At 53.7% G+C, this 18,931-nt stretch overlaps 1 protein-coding gene across 5 annotated transcripts in view; it reads right to left on the bottom strand.

Moving 5' to 3' along the window:
- Nucleotides 1-321: 321 nt before the first annotated feature.
- Nucleotides 322-18,931, bottom strand: part of Cdh22 (cadherin 22) — a 125,072-nt gene continuing 106,462 nt past the window's right edge. For 4 of the 5 annotated variants that reach the window (NM_019161.3, XM_039104424.2, XM_039104425.2 and 1 more), the window contains 4 exons: nucleotides 12,789-12,910; nucleotides 12,583-12,700; nucleotides 5,037-5,288; nucleotides 322-1,492 (listed from right to left, as the gene is read on the bottom strand). In NM_019161.3, the coding sequence (NP_062034.2) occupies nucleotides 957-1,492; nucleotides 5,037-5,288; nucleotides 12,583-12,700; nucleotides 12,789-12,910 (1,028 nt within the window). In that variant the 3' untranslated portion in view covers nucleotides 322-956. Of the gene's footprint in view, nucleotides 1,493-5,036; nucleotides 5,289-12,582; nucleotides 12,701-12,788; nucleotides 12,911-18,931 lie in introns of those variants that run through there. The other variant, XR_005501800.2, reaches the window with a different exon arrangement.

The raw sequence follows: 18,931 nt of genomic DNA on the forward strand, positions 1-18,931 counted from the left end.
ACTGTGTAGAGGGAAAGACTCCAGCTCGCACAGCAGAGAGGCGATGCCACCACTGTGGGCAGCCTTTCCTCTCCTCCCAGGCTCATCTCGTCTTAGCAATTCTTGCCAGGGGTCTTATTCTGATGTAGCCTGGGGGCAGGAAGATCCCACAGTTGCTGGGCACATCTGTTTCCCTCTCAGAGGGGGACCAGGGCCTGAGAGCTGGGACCAACTCTTCTCTCCTTGGAAATGTTGGGAGGAGGCAGATGGCTCTTGGGTGAGGGAGGGAGCTCAGTCACACGGGGTCAGTCACGCAGCCTCTAGTAACCACAAGGATAAGGGTAGTATCAAAGGCGAGCATTTATTAAACACCTACTCTGTGCCAGGCACTGCCCAACAACTTGACACATGAACCATTTTTATCCTCTCAAATCTTCGAGGTAGGTGCTGTTATTAACCTCATTTGACAGATGAGGAAACTGAGGCCCAGAGAAGTGAGGTGACGTGCTCAAGGCCAGGCAGCCGGCCAGTGCCAGAGGCTCCACCACTTGCTGTCTGGGTGTCCCTGCACAAGTCAGAACCACTTCTCTGGGAGGCTTTCCCATCTGACACCTTCAGGACTCCACCTCATAGTTTCTCCAACAATGCAGTCGGTACCGGGTAGCTCTCAGCACACAGTAGGTGCTTAGTAAATGAACAGCCCTTCCTTCATCTTTAATTGGATGCCAGAAAGCCTTGGGGTGGGCACCGCAGCAGCGCCATCCTCTGCTTTCTCCTCTCATTGTCCTTTCCCAGAGCCGGGTTCCCCCTCCGCGGTCCTGTCCAACCCAGATCCGTGCAGGCCGGGTTTCCCTCCTTTCTCCTGACATTGCTCGTCACCCCCGCACCCCTGAGTCCTCCGCAAGCTGCACCCCTGGAAACGTGTCGCGGAGCGGGGGCCCTGCGGATCCCCTCCCGTCGGACTGGGCGGGCTGGGGCTAGGAGGCCGGGGCCTCGTCGTCCCCGCGGTGGCCGGCGTAGAGAGCGGCCAGCGGTCGGAAGCGCGGGCCCCAGGCGCGAAGAAAGGCGAAGTCCTGCTCCGAGCCGGTCGAGCCGCTGTGCAGCGAGCTGAGCGAGGCTGCCGGCGAGCCCGCGCCCTCGAACGCGTAGGTCTGGAAGGCGTCGTAGGGAGGCACCGACAGGTCCGCGTCCGCCAGCGCCACCTTGCGGCTGATGAAGTCCCTGAACACCGAGAAGTCCGGCTCGGGGCTCGACGGCCCCCGAGGCAGCGAGTGGCGCTCAGAGGAGGAAGCAGCCTGCGGGGGACTGGCCGCGCCCCCGCCTGGGTCGCCACCCTTGAGCTCCCCGAAATCGTAGAGGCTCCGCAGCGCTGACATGTCATAAGCCTCGGTGTCCTGCTCGCCGCCGCCTTCGTCGTTGTATTTGATCACGTTGTCCCGCATGTCTTCATCCACATCTGAGCTCAGGTGGCTCTTGTGGTGCCGCCTGAGGGTGAGAATCAGCAAAGCCAGCACTGTGGGGTGAGTAGGGGGAGACACAGGGAGACAGAGTGAGGGCTGAGCTCAGCATAGGGCACTCACTGCCTGGAACCCCTCCGGCCCCCAACCACTGAGCTTCACCATCCCTGAAGGGTCCCTGGGTTGGTGGTTTCTTACAGTGAGAATTGAGCTGACAGCCATTGTAGGTGGTGAGCTATTCATCACAGGAGGTGTGCAAATTGTAGCTAGTGGCCAGTAGTACTGGGGTTGGGAAGCAGAGGGGCCCTCCAATTTGAGGGCTAGAATTAACCCTTGAGTTCTAGGCGCTGGAAGGTTGAAGGTACCGGCTGCAAGGTGGACGACACTTTTCTGTTGCCACCCTCCTCTGTCCCCCCTGGAAGTGTCTCAGGTCAAGACCCTCAGGGTTCTCTCTGTGAGATCCCTAGCCAGGTCCCCCACAGGAAGGATTCCATGGTTCTCAGTGGCCTCTTCACCACCAGCAGCTGCAGGGACCTCTTTACAACTGCGGGTCCTCGTGGGTCCTAGATCTGCCTCTGAGACTTCCTTTTCCTCATCTCAGCCAGAGAGGGACAGCTCACCAAAGGCTAGGTCTTGCCAAGTTAACCCCAGTAACTATCCTCTGGGACCTGGAAACATTTCCCTAACTTGATGCCGGGCATGGAGAAAGCATTGGATGTGTGCTTGCTGAGTGGAATGAATGAATGAATGAATGAATGAATGAGGAGTTGCCTGGAGACCTGACTAAGGGGGAGTGAATGAATGACCTACCCTCTGTGTTTCTGTCTTTCTTCATCTGCTTCTAAGACTTCCCTTTTCCTTCCTTCCTCCTCCTCCTTCTCCTCCTCCCTCCTCACTAACAGGGTATTCTGTCACCCAGGCAGGTTTTCCTGGCTTCCCCAGCTCTCTAGCGGTCTCTCCACGATGTACTCCTTCATAACATTCTCTCCCTGACATTCGCCTGAAGGCCCGTGGCCTTACCTTTCCTCTGCCAACAACTCCAGCATCTTTGGCCCCTGAAATCCAAGTACATTCAATTTCCGGTCCCCTTGGTTGACCAAGAAAACCTCAAAGGCCATATGTTCAAAGTTGAAATAATCTTTCTCTTTCCCACTTTCCCCTCTCCCTCCACCAGGCCCAGAGAATGTGCTGGAAAGGGGACAAGGAAGAATGTAGGAGTTGAGGACAGGGAGGGGTGCTGGGAAATGCAGGCTTCTGGACTTGATCTTATACCCACAGCAACTGTGGAGAACTCCACAGGATCAAGCCAATCAACAGTCCAGTGAGGATAGGGGAGGGGTCAAACAAGGCCCCACCCTCAGCCTTAAAGCCATTGGCTGGTTGGTGGAAGCTGAGAGGAGTCATTTTCCTTCAGGGGTGTGGCCATTGGTGGGCTGACCACGCTCCTGTGTATGGCCACGCTCCAGTGCATGGCCACACTCCTGTGCGCTTGCAGGCAGCACTAATGGGTCCTCCCATTAGTGGTTATAAAGAAGACACAAAGAGGGCCGGAGCGTGGGAAGGATACATGTAGGGAAGGTCTGGAGGGTCTGTGGGTGGACACAATCAAGATACATTGTATATATGTATGAAATAAATAATCATTTTAAATTTCATTTTATTTTGTGTGTATGGGTGTTTTGCCTGCCTGCGTGTCTCTGTAACACACGTGTGCAGTGCCCACAGAGTCCAGAGGAGGAGTCAGATCCCCTGCAACTGGAGCTACAGATGGCTGTGAGCTGCCGTGTGGGTGGTGGGAATTGAACTCTGGAAGAGCAGCCAGTGTTCTTAACCGCTGAGCCGTCTCTCCAGCCTCAAGAATGAATTAAAGGGAAAAATACTTTGTTCAGTGATAAATCCTACTGTGGAAACAGCCTAGCACCTGAGAGGGATTTTCTGGATAGATGGATGGATGGATGGATGGATGGATGGATAGATGGATGGACAGACGGACAGACAGACATATGCCAAGCACCGCGGCAGAGATTAGACATTTCTTGCTGCTCCAGACAGATCCAACCAGGCCTGTGAACACAGCCGGCTGTGAGAGCTACAGCACAGGTTACGAGCTCACCACCTAACATGGTAGCTTACAACAGGGAAGGAAGTGGGGGCTGGGGACAGGCCCCAAGGGGGGGCTGGGGACAGGCCCCGAGGGAGGGCTGGAGGGAAGGGAGGTGTCAAGAGAGATGTGGGGAAGATGGATGGACGGCTGGAGACCCAGGGCTGTGGAGGGATGCCCACGAGAGCAGATGGTGGGGGATTGCAGGCGGGCGGTGGGCGACAGATGTGCCAGACCTGATCAGCGATTCCGCCCGTCACCTTTAGAGCACTGATGTGCACTTTCTTCGTTTGTGGGCAATTAGGCAGAAATTTGTTTGCACTGCTTTGGAAAATGAAACCGCTGTAAAGTGCACCCTCTGGAAAAACGGGATTCTGAGCGGTGGGCTGTGGTGGGGAGGGAGGGGCTGTACTCCTGGCTTGGCAGAATCTGTCCGGGTCCTCTGCAGGGATCTGACAGGACACTGGAGGATGGGCAGCACAGAGGGGGGCTAGGCAGGGCCAGAGAGAACCCCTAACTCCAGCTGTTCTGTCTACAGTCTGCACTTGGGTGGCTGTGGCTGTGACAGCAGCCAAAGGCTGTTAACATCTCTTCTCACCAGGGACACTGGGGTTCAAATGACTTTTGGTACCATTGTTCCCAATGTCTCAAGACTTTGTCCCAGGAACCCTAACTTGTTGTCCCTAGTTTTATTTCACGGCAGGTGCCAGAGTTAGAGGTGGAGACACAGAGTCAGGAAACCTAATTTCATGTCAGAAAACCATCTGGGTCATCTTAGCCAAGCAGCTTAATCTCTGTGAGCCTCAGTTTCTTCATCGGAGAAAGGGGTTGATACACCTGGTCATGAGGCCACACAGCCATGCCTCTCTTAGGACAATAGACAAGAGAATTTTAAAAATATGCTTTGTATGTCCCCCCTCCCCCATATCAGGTCCCAAACTCCCTGTATGGCTAAAGATGACTTTTAACTTTGGCTACCCTTGTCTCTACTTCTGGGGTGTCAGGATCACAGCCCTATACCATCACACTAAGTTTCTGCAGCACTAAGGATCGAACCCAGGGCTTCATGGATGCTGGGTAAGCACTCTACCAATTAGGCTATACCTCCAACACCATATTTCTTCTTATTACTAAGGAGTGTCATTCTATAGTCCAGGTTGGTCTGGAATTTACTACATAGCCCAGGCTAGCCTCTAACTTGTTGAAATCCTCCTGCCCCAGCTTTCCGAGTACTGAGATTACAGGAATGAGCCACCAGCCCAGGCTGCACCTGTGGTTTTAAACTCTCGGAAGTCTTGGGCTATGTGTGTGGGGAACAAGACTGAGCCAAGTGGGCCACCATCCTCACTTCAGAGACTTCCCACGGGAACTGCAGGTAGAGGTTAGAGATGTATCCAGTCTGTCCACATGTAGGAGAAACTGGGGCTCCCCTCCCAGGGTGTGGTCTATCCAGAAGGGTACCAAGGTCCAGTCATGGGGGGCGGGGCTCTTGGACTCACCGACCAGGATGAGGACACAGACCAAGAGAGCGATGAGTGCTCCCGGGCTGAGGGAGGCAGCCATGACAAAGGCAGTGGTGTTGCAGGACTGGATGGTACCGGAACTGTCACAGCCGCAGATACGGATGGTGAGGGTGCCTGTGCTGCTCAGGGTGGGTGGCCCGCTGTCCACAACAAGGATGGGCAGGAGGAACACATCCTGCTCTTGCCGGTTGAAGCCCACATGCTGGGTGTGCACCGCAGCCGTGTTATCTGCTCCGGAGAAGTGGACAGCATGTGACTCGGATCCTGGCCCAGCCACATCCCGATCCCACCTTGAGACCTGCCTCTTCCCACCCCGAACTGCTGCCTCTCCAGGGATACACACATCTGCCTCATCTCCCCCACGTCTGCCTCAGCTGCAGAAGACCCTGCAGCTCACAGAGCCCACGGGTGTCCTCAGCCGTCCCTGCACTGGGTTCCCAGCTGTCTTAAATGTCTTTTCAGCAATTCTAAGATTTTTTTTTTTTTGCTCCCAGCTGTGCCAAGGTACTGTCCCCAGCTAATCCCAGATTTCGTCCCCCGCTGGACCAATGTCCCGGCCTCGGCTATGCCAATTTTCTTCCTTCATTGATCTCAACAGCTTGCTTTGTTCCAGATTCTACTCCGATTTCCAATACACTTTGCTTGGGGGAGTCCTGTGGTCCTTGGCTGTGGTTTGCTGGACCTTGACAAATCCAAGGTCATCAGAGGTGGCTGGAAACACCAGCTGGCATGTACCCGTGGCTGAGGGGTCTTTATGCTATCCAGACATTCTGGAGCTCAAGGGTCTCTCACTAAGAAGCTGGGGTAGTGATGCAGCCTTCATGGTCATATGAGGAGACCCAAAGCATCAGACTCTCTCTATGCAAAGTTTTCCCTTGTACATGGGCAGTCAGAGAGAGGGGCAAGCTACTTAATGGTGGCTATTGTCCAACCTCAGCCTGCTGCAGACCAGACCAAACCCAGAGAGCACAGGCTGAGCCACAGGTCGAATCCACTTCCTCTCCTTTTCTTACATCCTCCACATCTGTCACGAAGCACTGACCCTTGCTTTCTGGGGTCACCTCCCAGTCCTGCACAGTGTGGGGATTTGAAGGGTTGAGTCCTGGGACAGATGCTCTGTCTTTGCTGTTGCCCCTCTGCTTGCCCGTCAGACCCATCTGTCTTGCCCTGTCAGTGTGGGTTCTTACCTGAGACCTTGGGAGTCCTGAGTCCCTTTCCAGCTTTGTGGATGGGACCCGGGGAGCTCAAGGAAACGCATGCCTGTGTGGAGAGGGCAACTGAGATCTTCCTGATGCTAGTTTGTAAGGAAATCCTAGCCTCAGGATGAAGCCCATCTCTCCCTGCTTTCTGGTCCTCCTCACTATGGATACCATGCTGCTGACAAGAGCCTTTGGAAAGACTGACCATGACCTTGGGCAGACAGAGGTGAGTGGAGCTCAGATGTGACAATCTGGCCCAGGAGGTGATGGACAAACAAGGTTCAGCGTCTCACCGTACCCCCTGTTACACATATTTGAACATTCCCATACAAATGCTAGCCAAACCGTGTGCCTGGGGCACCAGCTCCCTCAGTCCTCATGGTCCTCATCGGCAAACAGAGCCAGGGTCTCACCTAGCAGAGAGGACAGCATGGGATCATTCCCAGCACACAGCAGAACCTCACAAATGCTGCTTAATAGTTCTCCCACGTGCCACACCCCACACCTGCTCCCTGTCTGGATGTCTCTGCCTTGTTTCTGAGAGGCCCTGCTATCTAGGATGCCCTCTCTGCCTTCTTGCCTGGGCAAATTCCTCATCCATCACATTCCTGCTAGATATCACCTCTTTTCCATGGCCTCCTTTCTCCACTCCCCTGGGAAGGAGGGATTTATGGCTGCCATGCCCTGGTGTGATGGCTGGGGTCCCTGCACAGTGCCCATCTCTCCATCTTGGGCCAGCTGGAGCCTGGCCCTGTGCCAGTCTCAAGGAGCACAGTTGGAAGGGACCACAGCTCTCCCTAAGTGGCAGATACGGGTCGGGTCGGCACCTTAAGCTCTGGCTTGTTTTCTGGGGTCTTCTGTTAAAGCCTGAGGCAGCCCAGGCTAAGAAAACACTGCTTCCTTCCGGAGAAGAAGAAAGCTCAAGTGCAGGGGGATGGAGGGGTAGCAGGGTGCGGTGAGGCTGCATCAGCACCACTAGATGCTTCTTATACATGCATCAGCCTGTGGGCATTTGAAAGGCACTGCCACACTTGGCTCTCCCACCCATGGTTGAGCAGGGTCTCCCCTGAGGCTCAGCAAGAAGAGACTTGTGTGACTGGCATGGTGGCTCAGCGGTTGAAGGGGCTCACCCTGAGCCCGATGACCTGAGCCTCATCCCTAGGACTCATGTGGTGGAAGGAGAGAAGCAACTCACACAGGTTATCCTGTGACCTCTAAATACCATATAGCATGTATCCCCCACCCCACTCTAGATGCAAAGTAAATGTAATTTAAAAAACCTTTTGCAGAAGTGACTATGGGGCTGGAGAGATGGCTCAGCTGTTAAGAGTACATATATTGCTCTTCTAGAGGACAGGAGATCCAGGCACCCATATTGGGTAGCTCACAACTGCCTGTAACTCCAGCTCCAGGGGATCTCATGCCTCTGGCCTACATCAGTACTTGCACTAGTGTGTATGCATGCACACACACGTGCATATGCACACATACACACATGCATTCATACCTGTGCATGCAGACATGCATGCGTGCATACATGCACATACACACACATGCACACATGCAGGCATGTACAGAGACTTTAAAATAAAAAGTAATGACTTGTTTCTTCGTCATCCATCCATCCACCTGTCCGTCTGTCTATCCACCCATCTTTCATCTAATCGTTCATCCACTATCACCCATCTACAGACCCCTCTGTCAGTTCATCCACCCTCCATCATCCTTCTATTGATCTTTCTTCCCATCCAGTCTCGAGCTCTCATGGATACACACCTCTTCATCATCCACCCATGCTCCGTCTGTCTGCCTCCTACCGTTCACCCACGGATCTGTCTGTCCATCCATTCTCTGGCTGTCACACACCCATCCATCGACTTCCCGTCATCCGTCCACTCATACACACATACATCACCCTCCAACATCCATCTGTACGTCTATGTACTCATTCATTTTCAGTCTTCCAGCGTCCATTTGTCTATTCTCTGTCTACTCCCCATCTCCCTGTCTGCCCTCCAGCATTCATCCACCCACCCTACATTTATACACTCGCTCTGTATTCCGTCTGTCTATCCGCTCTTCATTCCCTGTCCATCCATCCATGCATCCTCTATCCCCACGCATCCCTCACTCATCCATGAGTCCTCCTTCCCCTACCACCATGCACTCATTCATCCACCTTCCCTCTCTTTCCACCTACTAATCCATTCCCTCCCTTCCTTCTTTTTCCTTCCGCTCTCCCCCTCTCCCTCTCTTCCTCTCCCTTCCTCTCCCTTCTTTCTTTCCCTTCCTCTCCCTTCTTTCTTTCCCTTCCTCTCCCTTCTTTCCCTTCCTCTCCCTTCCTCTTTCTTCCTCTCCCTTCCTCTCCTTTCTTCTCCCTTCTTCTCCCTTCCTCTCCCTTCCTTCGGAAGCTCTTCATTACCTGCTGCCAGCTAGACTGCCCGCTGGCTGCTGAGGAGAGACAATAGAGAACTAAACCAGCTGTTGCCTGCATCAGAACTCAGATTCCTATTTGAGGAACTAACACCAATGGAAGGAGCCCACAGCTCTGTCTACTCTGTCTAGGATTACAAACCATGGGAGTGCTGGGAAGGGCCAGTGCGGGGGGGTGGGTAAGGGAGGGTGATTAACAGGACACTGCTCAGGAGGTCACGGTAAGTTTCTTGGGAGAAATGATAGCCACCCGAGTGAACTTCTGGGTAAGCAAGTCCAGGAAGTGAGCATGGCAGCCACTGCTTCCGCTGCTGTGGTTGGGGCACAAGCCGGTGGCTGGAGGGAGACAGAAGCCCATCCTGGGAAGTTTAGTGGGCCAGTTTTTGTAAGGAACTTGTGCTATTTTCTGGAAAGTGACAGGAGGCTATTGATTCGTGGGCTTTAAACCAAGAAGTGACCCAGTGATACATCATCCATTCATTCCACAGCAAGTCTGAGCTGAGCACTATCTATATGTCATGATTATTTTAGCCCCCGGAGACATAGCTGTGAATAAGACAGACGCGGTTTCTGTCCTGGCTCGAACCTGCCCGGTAGCCAAGGACACTCATAAAGGAAAATACAGGCACTGACACAGACTACAGGTCGGAAGCGCGGGTGTGTTTTGTGTGAGACAATAGCAGTAGTAGCAGCAGAGAGAGGTAGACAGAGCTGAGAAATGAGTGCCTGGCCCTGGCCCAGCCTCCAATTGCCAAGCAAGACAGAGATGCGTCTCAGGGTTGCTGTCCCCCACTATGCAGCCAGATGTGCAGAACACTTAGAACCCTGCCTCCCTCCGCCCAGTGGAAGGGAATTCTTGGGTTGTCCTCCCAACCCCATCCAGCTGCCTTCCTCTGGGAATCCACTGACCACCCCCGGCCCACCCCACCCTTCAATGTGGGACCTGCGCCCGGGAACAGCATCCATCCATCTGGCCCTACATCCATCAGCGTCAATCCCTGGCTGCAAAGGCAATATTTATAAATCACATTTCCAAACTGGCTACACATTTGTACAACGAAGCAGATGGGTTGGGGTAGCCGCTTGCCACCTAAGATATTTATACGGTGAGGAGGTGGGGGGTTGGCACATGGAGGGAAGGGGCTGAAGGACTGGAGAAGGCCTTCCGTGGCTGCTCTAACCTCAGCAGGCTAAGGTTAACCTCTCCCCAAAGCTCATGCTCGAGGGTCACCCCAGAAGGGAGCTCAGGAGGCCCCCAGACTAGGAGAAACAATGGGGGGAGGGGTGGAACCCCGGGGGCCTGGGGAGATCCTTGAACTTGGAGAGGCAGGAGCAGGGCGGACAGAGTCCCTGGGTACCAGCTCAGGGTACCAAGGGAGGGATGTGTGGGCTGGGATGTATTGGTTATTGAATTACTTCCAAAAGATTTAAATAGTCGCAGCTCTGAGCCCTGGTTCCTCCCACAGCTTTAGCCATGACCCTGCCCCTCGGACACAGCAGGGGCTCCAGGGTCCAGGTCTAGCTGTTGTCATTGTTCTTTGGGAATCCATTGTCAGAGTAGAGGAAGTGACTGGTAAAGGCTCTTAATATGGCTCTGAGGACTACAGGTATGTTTAGCTTCAGAGACCTTAGGGCTTCTCTGTGTCGGGGTCTGAAACTATTCCAGGACCAGAAGACCAACGTGGTCTGCCCCAGCGCCTCCCCACGACTGCCAGATTGCATGATTGACTGAGCGCCCTTCATCCTGTTTTCTGTTTGTTTGAAACTTGACGTTTCTGCTAGCAGACTGTTCTCGCTGTGGTTATCTGCTTGGCTCACTCCCCGGTTGCTTTAATTCTTTCTTTATTTGTGTGCGTGCGAGTATCTGCGTGTGCGATGTCTACTTGTGTGAGCGCGCATGTGCGGTGTACTCATCTGTGTGTGACAGGTCAGAGGTTAGCACTGAGTGTCTTCCTCTGTCATTTTCCTTAATTTTTGAGACAGGGTCTTGTTGGACTGGGTCGCATTGATTAGGCTAGGTCAGCTGGTGGCAAGCCCCTAGGATTCCCCCAGTCCTTGCCTCTCGCTGACAGGGTTGTAACAGACACATGCTGCTGTGCTCAGCTTACATGGATGCTGGGATTTGAACTCAGGTCCTTGTGCTTGCATGGCTGACACTTTACCCACTGAGCCATGTCCCCATCCATTCCACTGCCTGCTCATTGTGGATCCCTCCAGGGAGGCTGTCCCAGACTACCTTTCCGTTTCACGCTGCACATTTTGTTGAACTCCGACAAGGTGCCAGCCAGCATTGCTCTTGGCACCCAAAGCCTATGATGAGCAGAACAGAGCCCAGACTCTTGAGGAACAAGGCTGCATCACTCCTCCTCCCTGGCCACTCACTAGGCCGGATATATTATTGATTTGTTTAATTTCTGTCTTGCTTCAGTAGACTGTGAAGCCCACACGGGTGAGGATTCTCTCCCCTCTGTCATTGAATTCCCAGGGCCCAGAGCAGAGCCTGCCTCACAGGAACTGTGTCTCAGTGGAGCTTAGGAGACTAAAAGTAGAAAGGAAGAGTGTAAGGTCTGCAGCTACCCCCGCAACCCTCTTCCCTCTGCGGTGCCTGGCTGCTGTATTAGCTCCATTTCCAGACAATGAAACTCAGGGTTAGAAAGGGACAGATAGTTGCCAGGAAGTCATGGAGAGTCTGACCCCAAGCCTGGGGTGCCTCCTGGGCTCCTCGCTCCTGTTCTTTGACACCTGCCTCCCTCAGCTCTGTTTTTAAAGTTCCAGTGTCAATTTCGTGGGGACCTCGGGGGACAGAGTGGGGTATCATGGAGTACTCAGATCAGACGGTTGGTCAGGTCACTTTTGTGGGGGAGGGCGACTAAGTCAAGGAAGATCAATATTATACAGAGACTGGGGTGTGTGCATGTGTGTGTGTGTGTGTGTGTATGTGTGGTGTGTTTGTGTGCATGTGTGTGTGTGGTGTGTGGATGTGTGGGTGGATGTGTGGGTGTATATGTGTGTATGTGTGTTGTGGTGTGTGTGTGTGGTGTGTGTGTGTGGTGTGTGTGTGTGGTGTGTGTGTGTGTGTGGTGTGTGTGTGTGGTGTGTGTATGTGGTATGTGTGTGCGTGCATGCATGTGTGTGTGTGTGTGTGGTGTGTGTGTGTGGTGTGTGTATGTGGTATGTGTGTGCGTGCATGCATGTGTGTATGTGTGTATGTGTGGTGTGTATGGTGTGTGTGTACGTGTGTGTATGTGGTGTGTGTGTGTGTGGGTGCATGCGTTTGTGGATGTGTGGGTGTGTGATGTGTGTGGTGTGTGTGTGTGGTGTGTGTGTGGTATGTGTGTGCATGCATGCATGTGTGATGTGTGGGTGTATACATGTGTATGTGTGTGGTGTGAGGTATGGTGTGTGTGTGCGTGTGCGCGCGCATGTGAGTGTTCAGGAAACATATACTTTGGAAGACCTGCAGAACTCTGGAAAAGGCCCTTTCCTTCTATGGCAATGAAAACGGGGGGAACCTCCCTCCACTGTCGCAAGGGACTCGAGTTGGGGACACCTTTGAACCACAGGTGGGGGTATGTATACACTGCTGCCTTCCTCTGTCACTTGGCTTGGGGACTCTCCACCGTCCACTCAACTGCTCCTCTGGATGCTCTTCCAGATCTTCCTGACCGCCATTGCCTGCCCTTTGGATGTGTCCCCACAGTCTGAAAACTCAAGCCTGGCTCCCCAGGGCTTGGCCAGTGGCTGGTGTCAGCCCTGGTCTGACTCATACACTGTGACATTAGACCCAGCTCTGGCTCTCCGGGAGTCTTAGTTTACACACGGAGAACAGGGGAGGAAGACAACGAGCCAGCCCCCTCCCTCCCTCACACGCCCTGGGAATGGTGGCTCACCTTCGATGTCCAGCAGAGAGAAGTGAGGGTTGCTGGGTTCCTCTGGTACCAGGCGGAAATAGAAGCGGTGGCCGCCCTGTGGTTCGTCTCTGTCCACCACACTGATGGTTTGAATGAGCTGTAGAGTAGGGAGAAGCAGGGTACACAATGAGGTGGAGTAGGGCTCTCTCATGGCAGCATCTCTGGTCCCCAGTGCCTGTGGGTACCTGGCCTGGCTTGGCGTCTTCACACACAGCGGCCTCGTAGGGTGTGGCCAGCTCTGGGGGATTGTCATTCACATCCAGGATTCGGATCCGTAGGGATGCCCGAGACAGCTGAGCATGATTGTCTGTAGGAAGAGTGGGGAGGAGAGCAAGAGCTTCAGGGGCGAGACCAGACGACCTACCTACTTCTAGGTGATTAGACAGTGGGGCCACACCGACAGACACTGTGGGTTATCCACATGGCCACAAGAACCAGGGCTGGGAACACAATCTCCTAAACACCTCCACCCTCCACCATCCCCATAGCCACATTCCCGTCCCATCTCATTCATTTCTCTGCCACGTCCCTCTCCACCCTTTCTTCCATCTCCACAACCGTCTGCACTCTTGTGGCTCCATGTCTGCTGTCACAGTCACCATCTTCACCCTTCTCCTCTCCATCTCCATCACAGTCTTCACCAGATCCACCATCCCATCTTCATCGTTAATATTAGCATCAACTGCATTGCCAGGGCCACTATAACCTCCTTGGCCACAAACAACAGTACACACCCACCCATCATCATCACCAAAATCATCACCAACACCACCATCACCATCACCATCACCAACACCCTACCCATCACCATCACCATCACCATCACCATCACCAACACCAACACCATCACCATCACCCTACCCATCACCATCACCAGCACCAGCACCCTACCCATCACCATCACCAGCACCATCACCAACACCATCACCAGCACCAGCACCCTACCCATCACCATCACCAAAATCATCACCAACACCACCATCACCATCACTAACACCAACACTCTACCCATCACCATCACCATCACCAACACCATCACCAGCACCCTACCCATCACCATCACCAAAACCATCACCAACACCCCACCCATCATCACCATCACCAACACCATCACCAACACCTCATCCATCACCATCTCCAACACCATCACTACCAGGAGCATCATCACAATCTGCGTCATTACAATTTTGACTGCTGCCACCATCACTGGATCATTACTGCTACCAAGCCATCGCCATGACGACCAGCAATACTGTCCTCCCTAACCCTAGCATGTAACACACAGAAGCACCCTCAACACTGCTGCCTTCATCCCTGTAGATCACCATCATCACATCCGTTAGCTCCACTCTCATCATCCCCATCACCCTCATGGCCACGGCCCCTCTACCACCACCACCACCATCCTAACCTCTTTCATCACTTGCCTTACAACATTGCCAGCGTAGCCACAGCCATGAGCAGTCAGTTATCACCACTGTCACTTCCACCATAACCACCAGCGGTCCTTTCAGATAAGCCCCTGCCTCCAACACTGTGTCACCTCCATCACTGTCTGCCCTGTCCCCTCGAGGTTATCGAATACTCCCAGAGCACACGTGTCCATCATTCAGCTGCCCTAGTGGATCCTAATGGATCCTGTGTATTACTACGATTTGTGTTCCCACACTGCAAAGGAGAAACTAAAACATGCGGTGTGTTTAGACCATGGTCAGCTGGTGACTGAACCCCCAAACTCCTGCTCTCAGCACACCTAATCCTTCAAGGGCCAGATGAGTTCGAGGAGGCAAATTTGGCCTGTGAAGCAGGGTGCCCACAAACTCAAGGCTCTGTCTTTACTTAGCTCTGGGTCTCCAGCATAAGATAGAATAGCTTGCCCCTCTCAGTTGGGCAGATGGATGAAGTCAGAAGGGCTTGTGAAGAGACCTGGATTTCAGGCGTGGCTAAACCAACCCTAACCCAGAACTTGGGCTCAGGCAAGACGCTGATTTCAGTTTCCATCCCTGGAAAGTGCTGCACATGGAATGGTGATTAAGACCAAGCCCACCTCTGCCACACAGGAGCTTTGTGATCTCAACCAAGTGACGTTTCCAAGCTTCAGTTTTCTCCCTTGCTTGCGGAACAGATGGGCTAAGGGTTAACGTCTCTGAAGTGCTTAGAACGGTGTACCCAGCACAGAAGATTGGTACACAGGTATCTAGCAAGCAATTCGACACCAGAGAATTGGCAGCCTCAACCTGGCCTCTTGGATCAGTTCCCTTATGGCTGGTTCCCTAGCTTCCCTCCCAGAGTGCCTTGCCACTTTAACCTCAGCAAGCTCACGAATGACTGACCTTGTCTACCTGCCCCCTCCCTGCAGGTGCATCCCCCAGGAGAGGAAATGACAGCCCGCTTTCAAGACGATGCTTGCATGACGGGAGTCTCCAACTGGGGTTGACAGGGAGCTATTTTGGGGGTAGTCTGGGAGTCCCCAGGCAGTCGTGCACCCCATGTTCAGGGGGAAGTGGACCCATCTACTGCCTTCTCTGAGCTCAGAGGCCACTGGATACTGACTGCAGCTGCTGGAGACTTGATAGAACTGGAGGCGGGAAGGGCAGGTGGTCTAACTCTGGGAAACCAGGGGGGGAGGAGGAGGAGGAGGAGGAGAAGGAGGAGGAGAAGGAGGAAGAGGAAGAGGAGGAGGAGGAGAAAGAGGAAGAGGAGGAGGAAGAGAAAGAGGAGGAGGAAGAGGAGGAGGACAAGAAAGAGGAGGAAGAGGAGGAAGAGGAGGAAGAAGAGGAGGAGTTCCCCTCAGCAGAGGGCACACTATCTCCTCAGTTTACCCAGATATGCCACCTCAGCAGTTAGAGGGATTCTTCTGGGACCGAGGGAGGGGAATCGTGACTGGGGATGCCGAGAGAGCTGTTATTTTTTAAGAGCATATTGCCAGAGAACCTCCACAGACAGATGGGGTGCTTCTGGGAGGCAAGGGGAGAGGGAGGCAGGCAGGTGTCTGTCTCTCAGCTGATTGTGGGGCTAGTGAGGGTCTGTGAGTCCTTCCTGGCAGCCTGCCTCTGTAAGCAGGGGTGTGGGGTGTCTGTCGGAGAGGTGGGGAAGAAGATCCTCTACCTCATGAAAGGGGTGAGCCCATGACAGCACTCTCCTGAAGGACAGTCACCCTCTATCCATGTTCTAACTGGGAGACTCTGTTGTCACACCATTGCTATGTCACACCTGGGGCTTCCGGTCTCCCTTCCAACATGTCCCACACAGGTCACTTCCTAGGAGAGCCCTGAGTAAGTACGTTTGCCTGAGTAAGGGTCTCCGATCTAAGAGCTAGCCAGCTGAGGACACTTAAGAGTCTGTGCCTCCGAGTTGCCCAGGTTGCGGTGTTTGTCCAAGGACTTGGGGCCGGCCTGGAATTACCATTGCTCCTCACTGGGCCCTCAGCATTAAGCAATGTGTCTCATCCTCAGAAAGTCACTTGGGAAGACTTCAAAAATACCAGTGCTAAAGGCTGGCATTGCTCAGGGAGGTTCGTCACGTATCCAGCTTACAAATGCTGCCTTGGGGTGACTGGCAGGCCTCTGGTACCTTCCAGTCCTGCCTGGTTGGGCTGTGTCCCTCATAATCACTCACGACAGTGAGACCCACCTCCAGCACCGTCCAGGGGTCTGTCAGAGAACCAAGCATCCAGCAGTGTCGAACCTTGACCCCTGTCCAGTTCTCATGCCTATGACCTCACATGGGTCTCCACACAGCCCAAGGTGATGTCAAGCCTATTTTCGTGGATGGAGAAACTGAGGGGAGGAGCAGGAACACCCCTGAAGTTGCCCTTAAGCCTCCTAAGTCTAAGTGTGTGGTCCAGACACAATGCCTGGCTCTCCTGCTGCCTGGGTCTTTGTCAATCCCGCGGCAGCTGCACAGACTCCAGGCACAGGAGACCTCACCCAGTGCCCAGCGGCAGGTGCCCCCTCCAGGGGCCAGGTCTCCCCCCTCTGGCCCCCGCCCGCAGTTGCCATCTCAGTTCGGCTGACTGACATGCAAATTAGTTTAATTATTTCTTCTTCTAAAATAAATTATATTTTGCAGTAGCTGCAATATGTTGTGTCAGGCGAAATTACATTCAATATTTTTAAACTAATTGATGCGGCCTTGAGGAAGGCTGATTGACAGCCCGGAGCTGAGCAGGCCCGCAGCCCTAACCGATTCCTAAATTAAAATTAAACGTGCTCTGGCCTGGCGCTTCCTTCGTCTGTTGGCTCCGCAGAGCATCTGGGGAGGTGGCAGGTGGAACCCCAGGGATCGGAAGAGGCTGGGAAGGAAGGCTCTGGGCTCATAAAGACAGCAGAGTTAGGGCCAGAGAGCCACGGGGCTGGTCTCTCACCTTCCTGGTGCGGGGAGGTTCCCTAAACACAGCGGCTGGAGTGAGATGGGACATTTTGGAGCAGAGGCTTGTGGGTTTTTGCTGACGACTGTGGAATTCAAGTCTCCTTTGGACCAAGGACACAACCGTGAACAAGAACAACATGATCCTTTGGTCCAGAGGTGGAGACAGACAGCCCTCCAGCCTGCGTAATAAGAATTGAAAAGCTCAGGAACGGAGAGACCTGCCCTGGTGGGTGTGGGGACCTTTTCCATGGAGCAAGTGACAGTTCTACTTGGATCTGACTGGGAAGTAACTAGAGGAAGGGGACGAAGAGAGGAAGATTTCTCTGGGGAGAGGGATTGGCATGTGCAAAGGTCCTGGGGTCAGAGAGTGGGGTCCTTTCTGGTCTCTTCCAAGGAAGACCCCAGCTTCTGGGAGGGTCACTCTCAGGGCATCTAGACCCAACTGAGCAGAAAGCAGAGACGGATGGGGTCCGTGGGAAGGGAAGAGGACATGGGACATGGCCTAGCAACCAGAAGGAATGTGCTACCTTGCCCAAAGAAAGGCAGCAGACACATAGCAAGTCACCACCAAGGTCTGTGACTCCCCACATCATCCTGTCAACTGTGGGATGAGAGAGGAATCCATTGCTGCTTTGTGGATGAGAAAAACAAAAGGCTCAGAGAGGTGAGGCAGCTTCCCCGAACTCTCACTGGAGCAACAGATAGAGTAGGGTCAGGAGAAGGGAGCCTGACTTTCAAGGGAATATTTCTAACTGAGTCAACTCTTCAAGGCCTGTAAGGTCCTGCCTCCTTCAAGCAGTTCTCTGTGACTCCTGTACTGCTCCCTATCCCCCCCCCCCCCGCCCCGAGACGATCTCCTGGCTTGGGTTAGATGGCCAACCCCTCCCCTGCCTTGGCCCTCTTTCCATTCCCCTCCCTCTGCCCTGGGTCTGCCCTTCAGCTCCCCTCTGATGGCTTGGTTCTTATTATGGTTCCCTCACCACCACACACACACATGGCTTCCTGTGTTACTTGCTGTCATGGCTTTTCCCAGACACCTCGTGTTGTTGACTAAAAATGCGCGCGCATGCATGTGTGTGTGTGTGTGTGTGTGTGTGCGAGTGCACTCGGGCACACACGCGTGCATGTGTGTGTTCCGGTGCATGTGTGAATGCTTACATGGGGGTCAGAAAGCAACCTCGGGTGTCATTCTTAGGATGCCGTTTACCTCCTCCTTTGAGACAGGGTCTCTCACCAGGATGTGATGACTAGACTGTACCAGTTAGCCAGCGAATCCCAGGGATTCTCCTGTCTTTTCCTCCTCAGCTCTGAGATTACAGGATTTCCCACCATGCCTAGCACTTTTATATGGCCTCCAGAGATTGGACTTAGGTCTTTGTGCTTGCAAAGCAAGTGTTTTACAGAGCGCAAAGCTTACTTTTGCTGGTCTTATTCGTGCCCTCAGTAAGGAGAAGCGTTGTTGGACACTTCACATGAGGTGTATAATAGGTGGTTAATAAAAATATGCAGTGAGGGACATTCCCTGTCTGTGGCATGCATGGCTCTGCCCTGAGTTTAGGACAGAATCTGCAAAGGACCTGGGGGATGATATGGCTGCACCCATCCAAGGACCCAGGACAGGAGCAGGGAAACCACATCTGCAAAGATCAGTGAGTGGAGATGCTCTCCTTGGGGGTCACAGAGAAAGAGGAGCCCAGAGAGGAATGAGGTTGGACTTTGAGAGTGGAGAGTGTGGAGCAAGCCAGAAGAACCAACTTTGCACCGACTTACTGTGGCAGGCAGGGAGGCGGAGTGCGGGGACCCTCTCTCTGAGAGCCCTCAGCTCAGCTCCACCCTCCTCCCTCCTCCCCAGGGAATTAGATTGCATCCCAACCCTAGGCTCTGATTAGAGCCAGCCAGCTGGGCAGAAAGATTGATCTTCCCAATTACCACAGCCCAGGCAGGCGTGGGAGGAGGA

This window comes from Rattus norvegicus, chromosome 3 (assembly GCF_036323735.1).
Source record: "Rattus norvegicus strain BN/NHsdMcwi chromosome 3, GRCr8, whole genome shotgun sequence".
NCBI lineage: Eukaryota > Metazoa > Chordata > Mammalia > Rodentia > Muridae > Rattus > Rattus norvegicus.